This window comes from Arachis stenosperma, chromosome 9, assembly GCF_014773155.1.
Source record: "Arachis stenosperma cultivar V10309 chromosome 9, arast.V10309.gnm1.PFL2, whole genome shotgun sequence".
Lineage (NCBI taxonomy): Eukaryota > Viridiplantae > Streptophyta > Magnoliopsida > Fabales > Fabaceae > Arachis > Arachis stenosperma.
This window is the reverse complement of record NC_080385.1, coordinates 12,772,970-12,784,586: the sequence shown is the minus strand read 5'-3', so window position 1 is coordinate 12,784,586 and position 11,617 is coordinate 12,772,970. Positions and strand designations below refer to the sequence as shown.

At 36.2% G+C, this 11,617-nt stretch overlaps 1 protein-coding gene across 1 annotated transcript; it reads left to right on the top strand.

The window, feature by feature from the left end:
- Positions 1-1,739: 1,739 nt before the first annotated feature.
- LOC130949082 (uncharacterized) lies at positions 1,740-4,229 on the top strand. The gene is made up of 2 exons (XM_057877909.1): positions 1,740-2,978; positions 3,042-4,229. Exons 1-2 carry the CDS (start codon positions 1,740-1,742, stop codon positions 4,227-4,229), a joined length of 2,427 nt encoding a protein of 808 aa, XP_057733892.1.
- The last annotated feature ends 7,388 nt before the right edge of the window (positions 4,230-11,617 follow it).

The window sequence follows — 11,617 nt, the reverse complement described above, 5'->3', positions numbered from 1 at the left end:
AAAAAACACTAAATAAATTTTGAAATACTCAATTGATTTTTGAAAAAGAATCGTAATGTTCAATAAAAATCATAACAATCTACTTGGCTTATTTTCCTATCTATTTTATAAAATAACTTTGACCAAATTATTCTAAAAATGATAAACAAATGGTTGCACTTTGAAATTTTAATTTGCATTCACATGATGAACACCAATTGGTTTTTCTTTAAAAAAATACAATAAATTTTATCATATATAAAATTAATTTTATATACTTTTTTTAATAAAAAAATCCAAATGTTATATAAAAAAAATTTAAATCGATAGATATCAAATCAACAATCAAATAACAAAAATTAAATTGGGCATAGAATTTAGCTTACTATTGTACAAAGGCTCTCCATAGTTACTTGTTGCTGTTGTTACTTATTACTGTTAGTAGCGACTGCTCCCCGGCGAAAAGAACAAATATGCTTTGAATGGGTGCAAAAAGATAAAAGTGTGCATAATAGAAAAGAAAACATGCATATCCACATAAATAGAAATTGAACATTTCACATCTCTGTCTATCCAAAGAGCATAATACATTAGCATTGACATAAAATACTTAAAGTAGCCTATTATCGGTCCTACTAATCTATCCAAATCTACATCTCAAAAGGAAAAAAAAAAAAAAAACTTTCTAAAAACACAAATGATAAAAAGAAAAGAAGAAAAAAATATACATGGTTCAAAACTTATTAAGTATTTGTTTTGGGTGTCATTATTTTGATAAAAAAATCTCTTTTCATTAAAAATTATTTTTCAATGAAAAAAGATCTTTTTTATCTTTTAGTGTGTTTAATAAATTTTTAATAATAAAAGTAAAAAAAACACTAAAAAAAAATCTTTTTGAGAAGCTGTATTTTATATCTTTTTAAAAAAAAATTTTCCTTAAAAAAAGATATTTTTCATATAAAAGATAAACAAAAAAAGTACTTTTACATTATTATATCCAACATAATTGATAAATAAAAATATTTTTTGTATAAAATATTCAAACATAAAATTACTTTTATTTTTTTATAAAATCTTTTAAAAAAATTAATTTAAAAAAAAAATTTTTTTTTAGAAATTCGTCCAAACAAGCACTAAAGCACATACATTTTAGAAACAGCCTCAATAATACAGTGCATTCACATGGAAAAAGATGCTTACCTCTGATTTCACTAAATTGGGTTATAATGTGCTATAATAAGTAAACTCCATTGAGGCTATTAGTCTTTATTTGCATATATTATTGTGGGCAATTTACATAAATAAATAAAGTGGGATACTTATTTATGTAAATGTGCAAATCTGTTTGTTGTTACGATTTTGTGCAAAATGGAATTTTATGTAAACCGTGGCAACCCACCATGGTTTCTAAATATTCATAAACCGTGGGAGGTCACCACGGATTATAAGCAAATATTTTTACATGTAAACCGTGGTAGGTCACCACGGTTTATGAAAGAAATTTGGCAACAATAAACCGTGGGGAGTCACCACGGTTTATGTAGAGTAAAAAAACCTGGTGGGTTGCCACGGTTTACTCTGACGGAAAATCTATATATATGTGGGTGATTCAAGCACCAGAAGAGATCATTCTCACAATGGCTAGTGAGGAAGAGAGCTTTCTTGCTCTGGTGCATTGCTCTGGAAAAATTAAAAAAAGCAAAAGCCAAGGTGTGAAGTTCACCGACAGAGAACCACTAAGTATTTTTATCAGTTCGTCTATGAGTTTGTCGGACTTGAAGAACAGCATCTTGGAGAAGCTTGGCGTGTTGGGTTGCAAGTGGGTGAAGAAACTATTCTACAAGATTCCCATGGCGGTTGTCTCGACCGGTGTTCAGTACGAAACCTTTGCGGTTAAGTCTGATGAAGATATTAGGGTTCTCTTCTACTGTGTAAGGAGTTTTCCGGAGATCAGAATCCATGAGTTGTTTGCGAAGTTGGAGGTTGGTGTCGATAGTTCTGGGGCATCCGCTCCAGTTCCTTGCGTAGCTTCCGCGGGTGGTGCATCTAGTTCGATGCCTGCGGTCAGACCGCATCTTCCGCCGGTTCAATCACCTTCTTTTGCGGCTGACTTAGAACAAACGGAGGGTGTTGGTTCTGTCCCTTTGGAGCATGCAGCAGTCATTGAGCCTCCCATTGTTGTGGGCACCGGTGGTGGCCTCGTGCCTTATCTCGAAGACTTTGGTGGACCTGATCAAGTAGAGAATGCAATGCGTGACGATGAATCTGACGAGGAGCCTGTTGATATCGATGGTGACAGCGACGAAAACACAGGCGGCGATCCAGATGCGCAGCATCGGCCTTCAAGTTCTGCTTCTCATCAATACCCTCCACACTTCTCCACACTAAACTTGGAAGCTCTTGGTCAACAGGAAGACAGTGGTAACAGAGTGGGTAGATCTTCTACAGAATTTGAGATTGGGCAATCTTTCCAGAGTAAAGATGAAGCTGTGCTCAGTGTGAAGGACTATAGCATCCGGCGAGGTGTTGAGTACAGAGTCATCGAATCGGATCATTTGAAGTATCACGGAAAATGCAAGGAATTCGGCAAGGGTTGCACTTGGTTGATTCGTGTAGCGCTTCGTGCACGAAAGGGAACTTGGGAGGTTAGGAGGTACAACGGGCCATACACGTGCCTCGCAATTTCTATTTCAAGTGATCACCGTCAGCTGGATTATAACGTTATATGTGCGAGGATTCTTCCTATGGTTAGGGCGGATGCTGCGGTTACGGTAAAGGTACTTCAACAAGCGACAGAAGCTGATTACGGTTTCAGGCCTAGTTACAGGAAGGTCTGGTTGGCTAAGCAGAAGGCAGTGGCACAAATATATGGAGATTGGGAAGAGTCTTACGCGGAGTTGCCCCGTTGGATGCTAGGGATCCAGACAACAATGCCGGGAACAATCACGGTGCTGAAGACGTCTCCGGTTCAGATTGGTGGTGCTGTTGATGAGTCGACGGTGTACTTTCACCGACTTTTCTGGACATTTTCACCCTGTATCGAGGCATTCCGGCATTGCTAGCCACTCGTCAGTATTGATGGTACCCACTTGTATGGGAAGTATGGAGGGACGCTCCTGTTGGCGATAGCTCAGGACGGAAACTCGAACATCCTGCCGATAGCATTCACCCTTGTAGAGGGGGAAAATGCAGAGTCGTGGTCATTCTTCTTGTCCAACCTACGAGAGCATGTGACTCCTCAGGAGGGTATCCTAGTTATCTCTGACAGGCATAATGGGATCAAGGCGACCCTTGAGGCACCTGAGAATGGATGGCTGCCTCCTCGTGCATTTCGGGCCTACTGTATAAGGCATGTGGCAGCGAATTTCGCCCTAACATTCAAAGGTAAGGACTCAAGGAGGTTACTGGTCAATGCTGCGTACGCCAAGACTGAGGGTGAGTTTTACTACTGGTTCGACATCATGCGGACTGAGAATCCAGCAATGTGTGACTGGGCCAACCGTATGGAGTATGACAAATGGACCCAACATGAGGATGCTGGTCGACGGTTCGGGCACATGACCACAAACATCAGTGAATGTGTGAACTCCGTGCTAAAGGGTACTCGCAACCTCCCTGTCACATCATTGGTTAAGTCAACCTACGGGAGGCTTGCTCAGCTATTTGTGGTCCGGGGACAGACAGCAGAGGCACAACTCGGAGCCGGCCATGAATTCTGTCAGGCATTGGTCAAGGCTATTGATCGGAACCTTAGAGACTCCAGGTGCTTTACTGTGACATTATACGACAGGCATCAACTAGAGTACACCGTCGCTGAGACAACACCAACGGGGACGTTCTCTCTTGGTAGCTATAGAGTTTCCCTTAAAGATCACCGATGCGACTGTGGGCACTTCCAGGCGCTGCATTATCCATGTTGCCACGCCATTGCCTGTTGTGCCTACTCCCGGCTAAACTGGGCGTCATATGTTCACGAAGTGTATCGTATGACTGAGGTGTTCAACGTTTACAATCATGGGTTTCTCCCACCTATTCCTGAAGGCCTGTGGCCTCCATATGGAGGCCCAACCATTATTCCTGACCCTAATCTGCGGCATGCAAAGGAAGGTCATCCAAAGTCAACCAGGATCCGAGGAAGCATGGATCAGTCTCAACAGAATCAGCCGAAGCGTTGTGGGTTATGCCGTCAGCCTGGGCATACGCGAAGGAACTGTCAGCAGCGATCACAACGTGGTGGAGGGGATGCGTAGATCTCATGTTGTGTAACCCTCTTCTATGCTGTCTTATTTGTTTCTTGCTCTAAGTAGTGTTAGTAATGCGTCGTTGGTTAAATATGTCACTTTCAACGTGTTTCATCAAGAACGAAATCTCAGTATAATAACCTCGTTTTATATTATCAGTTTCATTAAACCACTTTACATATCTTTAATAATGTGCATTATAATATAAACCATACATGAACACATGAAATACTCTGAATCAGGCACTCACTACATAGTCAAAAGATAAATAACATTTAACAGTAAGTCTGAAATACATACACACTAACAATCACTAACGGGTGCACCATCAATCGGCAAACCCAGCTGATACGCAACATCCTGTAGAGTAATGGTGCACTCACCAAACGGCATATGGAACGTGTGGGTCTCCGGACGCCACCGCTCAATAAATGCGCTAAGCAGGGACTCATCAACCCAGAACCACTGACTGTTTAGCCTAGCAAGATGATACAACCCCGCAGTCTCCAGATACGGAATAATCCGGTCATGTAAGGGCATATTCTGCTGCCGCCTAACGGCTGTAATAACCCTACTAGGCTGCAAAACATTGGTAATAAATAAATCCCTTAACATACAACCATTACAAACAACAACATACATAATACTGGTGCTATGATAACTGTGCACATTAAATTCATGGATTCTCTTATCCTGTATTAAATACTGAAGCTAAGAAAACTGTGCACTCACTACAACAAATTAACAATTTAAATTCATGAAAAAAATCTTTGAATAAAATAAAATAATGATAACAAAATATTGTACAAAAATACTAAAAACCACACTAAGAAGAAAAATAAGCATAATAAAATATGCATTACTACCAATACCGATAATATCATTAATATTTATGTAAATAATATTAAACAGAATCACAAAACAAATAAACATAATAAAATAAAAATATTTACTAGCAATATTCCTACTAACATATCAATTGCTATATTAGAATTAAATTTAATTACAATAATAATAACAATAACAGTTACTAACCTCTTCGTCGATATTTCCTGCCACGTAAGCGATGCCATTTAGTCGGTACAATCGATCCTCATCCTCCATTGGCCCCACCACCCACTTCTCCTTCACCCGCTCCAAACCTTTTCCCAAATTCTCTCTACCACAATGAATCCACTTTTTTCCTAAGGTTGCAAATGAATCCGTCCCTGCCTTCAGCGGATTACATATATATATAGATACACGTAAACCGCGGTGGGTTACCGGGTTTTACGTTCAACATTGTTTCCTCATAAACCGTGGTGACTCACCACGGTTTATGCACACCTATTTGCCTTCGTAAACCGTGGTGACCTACCACGGTTTACATGTAAAACTATTTGCTTATAATCCGTGGTGACCTCCCACGGTTTATGAATATTTAGAAACCGTGGTGGGTTGCCACGGTTTACATAAAATTCCATTTTGCACAAAATCGTAACAACAAACAGATTTGCACATTTACGTAAATAACTCTCCCACTTTATTTATTTATGTAAATTGCCCTATTATTGTACCAAGTGAAATAGAACCATCATTTGACACTAATATAAAAAAAATACTAAGTCCCATCAATCAATCATTCCACATCTATTTTCTCATTCTTTATAAATAACATAATACTTTTGCAGTACTTTTCTTTTGACTAAATTAAGAATTTACATTAGGCAAATTCTCTCGTACCTTTGATTTTGATATCAAAATTACCAAACTTGTCTTTTATTATAAATTTTAAATATTAAAAAATTATTTAATTTTATATTTTTTAATTTAAATATTAATTTTTATCTCTTTTTAATAAACTAAGTAAGTATATATAGACACTATAACATACATCTTTAAATTAATCATTCAAAGATATAAGACATCTTTATGAATACCTAACAAACTTATTTTCATAATTATATTACCTAATTTTTAGGCAATCTGTATAATAACATATAGTTTCAATATCCATCGCCCAATGCACAAAAATGAATGTCAAGAACAATAGGATTCGGAACATTGAGCAACTACGCAAAATATTATAATAGAACAAGTTATGGTAAAATAAGAATTCTATGATAAAAAGATAAGCACATCTTATTTGCAAAAGTGACTTCATATACTGGAGGAATTATCAAATATATAAATCAAAGCTTAAAAAATCTCCAAGATATTTAAAATAAATGAACTCTTAAAGGATAATATCAAAATACAAATACCAACGGTAAAAACACACAACTTAAATAATAAATAGGACACATACATAAGAAAGGTGGGGAAAAAAAAAAGTATGAATATTGTTTCTTCTATTTTCTTAGATTGTTGTCGAATTTAGAGTGTACCGTACCATAGTAAAAAGAGGTTTTGAGGAGCCTCTCAATAAGCTTTCTACTTATGAGTGTAGGTAATCTTATTTTATATTAGACTAAAAATATAATCAATAATTTCAATTATAAACTATAAAGAAAGATCTAATTTGCAAAGTTATTTGAAGGTCTTTCTATTGAATGAATAAAGTTTGAACAAATAGTAGAGTAGACAATAATCCGAAAACAAGAATATTTTAATTTTTTATTGTATTCAGGCTGCACAAAAATTGCTCATCTATCCACATAAGAGAAAGTGAGCAATAACTATATTAAATCATATAAACTACAAACACATTTGAATAAAGAACAAGTTATCAGATTTATAGTTGAAGTCTAATTTGACCAGATAAAAAGAAACCAATGTAAGTTTGTTAATAAATTCAAATCTAAAATTACATTTTGCAAATAAAGCTAAAATATTATTCGAAAAAATAGAAGTTAGAACATTACTAATTATCTAATTCAACTTAACTAACAAATAAAAATAACTCAATTTCATCAGTAATCTATACAAATGAATAATAAAATTAGCAAGTTTAAATAAATAATTAAGAGTTAGCTGTTTTCTTTAACTATCTTTCCTTTCCATATTCTAAAATTTGTAATTTCAATATGATATAATTAAAAAAAAACATAAACATGATTTTGCAATTATAAAGCAGCAAAGACCCTAGCAAATAAAAATAGATACTTTATATACACCCGGTGATTCAAAGTTATTGGAAGAGGTGCTATCGTTCTCACTGCAAATCAGCTGTACCACTATTAGCTTCTCTGCTAATCCAATTTAGTCCAACTTCAACATCCAGCCAAAACAAAAGCAAATTTAACATAAATAAATAATTTTTGGTTTTTTTAAAAATTTATATAAAATAATTTTTTTCTTTTTTAAAGAAATTACCTCTATAACACCATTGACAGTAAGATCTCAGAGCTCTCTATTTTCTGCATCAGTGTTGTCAATTATTTTTTTTAAATATATAAAAAATAAATTTCTACTTTTTTAAAGAAGTTACTTCTACAACACCATCGATAGTAAGATCACAGAACTTTCTGTTCTCTCTACATCACCATTATCAACTTGTTATCAGAGCTGCTCCTTCTTCATTAACAGCTGCAACACCAATCACCGATGAAAAAACTAACCATTCTTCATTAGATAGATGAATCAATTCTTTCAATTTCAACATATTGATCTCAATAAAAAAGACAAACAAAACACAAAATATTTGACAATTATTTTCATACGAAAATAGATAAATTTTAATCAATATTTATTCTTTTTAAAAAAGTTACATTGTCATTAAAAATAAATTTGGAATGAAAAACAATACTGCCTAAATGAGTAATGCTAAAAGGCACAAATTTTTTTGTCAATTAAGTTAGTTTAACATCAACAAAAATTATTTTAATCATTTTTACTTATCCATTCACCTCCTAAATTTTATTGTCTAACTTAGATAGACTTAATTCATACAAAAAATTTATATGTGTAACATTTTTTCTAGGGTTTTTTGAGTGCTCTGCTAGGGTTTCTGAGGAATCCTAATTGTGAAATTTTCACCACGTGTGACCAATTGAATGGCAGCAATCGCTGCTCCCAGACTGGACAATAGCCATGCACCAAGTTATGAAGAAGATCAGATAGTGCAATTCATCGATGAAGACATAAAAGAAGGTGTCGAGAGATGTTCAAGGAGCTTAGTTGGGAGACTTCTTGTTGACAGAGGTTTCAGTGTAGGAACTTTAGAGGATGCCTTATTTGCAATATGGAGGCAACTAGAGGGACTCAAGGTAATTGACCACGGAGGAAACCTTTTTCAATTTTTCTTTGATAGTAAAATTGATCTTCTAAGAATTGAAAAAGGCGCTCCGTGGCTATTCAAGAACTACATTCTTAATTTAAAGAGGTGGAACGATGAGACTGCAATTAGAGAGAAAGAATTTACCCACATTCCTGTATGGCTGCAACTATGGGGGCTTCCCGAACATTGTAAAATAAGCAGTTTGGGAAGAAGAATAGGAGAATCATTGGGAGAAGTTCTAGATTCAGACCTATTTAAAATGAGAAGATAGGAGAAAAATGTGCTGAAGATCCAAATTATGGTGGACATTACCAAACCACTGCGTCGATCACTTAAATTGCGGACAGCAATGAAAAAGTGATAGATCTCAAACTCAAATATGAGCGCATTGGTAATTTTTGTCATTATTGTAGTCATATAGGTCATGAAATTCGAGCTTGTTATTTGCATTTGGAGGATTCGGCCGGAAGCAATGTTAAGGAAGAAGAATGGGACCATGGCTAAGGGCTGAACAAACTGGTTGGAGAATTACAAATATGAAAGAGAATAAAAATCCTAACAATGTTGAGAGGAAAGAGAATAGGAGGCAACAGCAGAAAAAGCCTACACCAGTCAGCTTAATCAGAAGTTTTGTGAGTCTTTCAGTTCAAGACAATAATTCTCAAACCAAGGGGGCTGACGTGAAAGAAAAGAAGAAAAATCTGAGGTGTGGAGGAGAGGAGGTAGGCAAGGAAGAGGCTGATAGTGGGGTAATATAGGAGAAGGAAGCTAAGGAAAGACGGTGGAGAAGATGTTAGACTTGAGTAGGAAAGATCACGGTCCTTCAATTTTTTATTGGGAGTTCAGCGGATGTGATCAACAAAAAAGAAGGCAAAAGACAAAGCTTGAAGTAGTTGGCGAGAAGGGGTTTAAATCAAAATCAGTCTCATGAGTGAAAAGACTTTCAGAAGATTCAGGAAACTCAAGTAACAACAAAAAATTTTGCCAAGAAGATAACACATCAACTGTAAGGGGAGAGGGTGCCACCCAAAAAGAGGCACCCAAGGAGATATGGAGATGTTGATGTGAAACTGTCGGGGTTTGGAGAAATTTCTGACAGTTCACAACATCCAAGGGATTGTTAAATCCCATTCTCCTGAGGTAATGTTCCTTTGCAAAACCAAGAACAATGCCTCGTTAGTGAAGGGTGTAATGAAGAAAGTTGGTTTTCAATTTTGAAAAACAGTGGATCTTAATGGCCTCTTGGGTGGAGTGGTGGTGGCGTGAAAAGCACGGGTGGAAGTGCAAATTTTACGTCAAGAGAGCTTCTTTATTCATTTCTCTTATAAGAGTCAACAAGATGAACAACAATGGGAGGCTATAGGGGTATACTTGAGCACGGAAGAGCGAAGGAGGAAGAAACAATTTCGTCAACTGCTACAAATCATAGAGAACAGTAGGAACAATATTGCAGTTCTTGGTGATTATAATGCCATACTGGCTAGCCATGAAAAGGAAGGAGGTAGAACCAAATCGAATACATCTATCCAAGCATTTAATGACTTTATTAATGAGGGTAGACTATTGGATTTGGTTTATGAGGGGGAGAAGTTCATTTAGTGTAATAGGCAATTTGGCGGTAACTTGATTAGAGAAGGACTTGACTGAGTGTTGGTTTCTAAAGATTGGAGAGAAGAATTTTTCAATGCTTATGTCTCTCATTTGAACAATATTAGGTCTGATCATAGGCCATTGCTTCTTAGTACAGAGGGACTTGAAAGAAGAGCAAAAAGGAGATTCCAGTTTCAGGAAAGGTGGTGCAAGAAATCTGAAGTGGTGAATTTGATAAAGAACTGTTGAAAACATACAATTAAAGGGTCTCCCATGTTTAGACTAGCTGGAAAACTCAAGTTATGCAGACACAAGTTGGTGGAGTAGCAGCAACATTCTAATTCTAATTCTTAAAGCAGAATCTCTGAGTTAAAGGGACGACTAGAAAACGAGAAAGAAAAAGTTGATCAAGCCAATCCGGTGACAATCCAGTGTTTGGAGGCATAAATAGAAGATGAATTAGAAATAGAAGAGAGGTACTGGAAAGAGAAATCAAGAGTTCAATGGCTTAACCGGGGGGACCGCAACACTTTTGTTTCATTCTAAGTTCAAGACAAGGAATCGTAAGAATAAGATCCATATGTTAGAGCATGAAGAGGGGCATATAGCAATGGATACAGAGGGAATAGCTTCTATTGCTCAGAATTACTTCACAAAACTATTCTCAACCAGTGAACCGAGGGACTCCACAGAAGAAATTTGTGATATTTCACCTAAGATCAATGCTACCACCAACCGTATGTTAACCAAACCAGTCACGGAACAAAAGGTTAAAGTTGCTGCTTTTTCCATAAACCCATTCTCCGTCCCTGGTGATGATGGTTTCACGGCCAAATTTTTTCACTTCTTCTGGAAAATAATTAAGATAGATGTGGTACAAGCGGTTAAGAGCTTATTTGCTGGAGGTAAACTTTTAAAAGCTTTTAATCATACAAATATATGTCTTATTCCGAAGAATGAAAATGCTACCTCTATAACACATATTAGACCCATAAGTCTTAGTAGTGTTTTCTACAAAATTATTTCTAAAATTCTGGTGCATAGATTTCAGTTGGTCATGAAGTGAGTTATTAGTGATTCCCAAAGTGCTTTTATCAAGGATCGTTTGATCAGTGATAACGTTTTGATAGCATATGAATTTATGCACTTTCTAAAGAATAAGACATTTGGTCAGTATGATTTGGCTCTGAAACAAGATATGAGTAAAGCGTATGACAGTGTTAAATGGTCTTTTCTCCGGGAGATAATGAGAAAATTTGGATTTTGCAACAAATGGATTAACTGGATCAAGAAATGTGTGATGGCGGTTTCTTACTCTGTTAATGTGGATGGACAACCTCATGATTTTCTCAAACCATGTAGGGGATTGCAACAAGGCGACCCCCTCTCCCCATATCTATTCCTTTTTTGTGCAGAGGGACTATCCCATCTGCTCCACAGAGAAAAACAGAGACACGAATTTTCTGGATCGAGACTAAATCACACCTGCCCAAGACTCAGTCATCTATTTTTTGTAGATGATTCTATCCTTTTCTGCCGAGCCTCTGAGAAAGATTGTCAAAGTCTTATCAGAATACTAAAGACATATGAGGAAGTGAGTGGCCAAGTG

What these genes read in the sequence shown, in the direction of transcription:
- LOC130949082 (XM_057877909.1), top strand. Translation starts at nt 1,740, where the DNA reads ATGAGTTTGTCGGACTTGAAGAACAGCATCTTGGAGAAGCTTGGCGTG. An exon ending in GTGCTGTTGATGAGTCGACG is followed by an intron (nt 2,979 to 3,041) that starts GTGTACTTTCAC and finishes CGGCATTGCTAG; the next exon opens with CCACTCGTCAGTATTGATGG.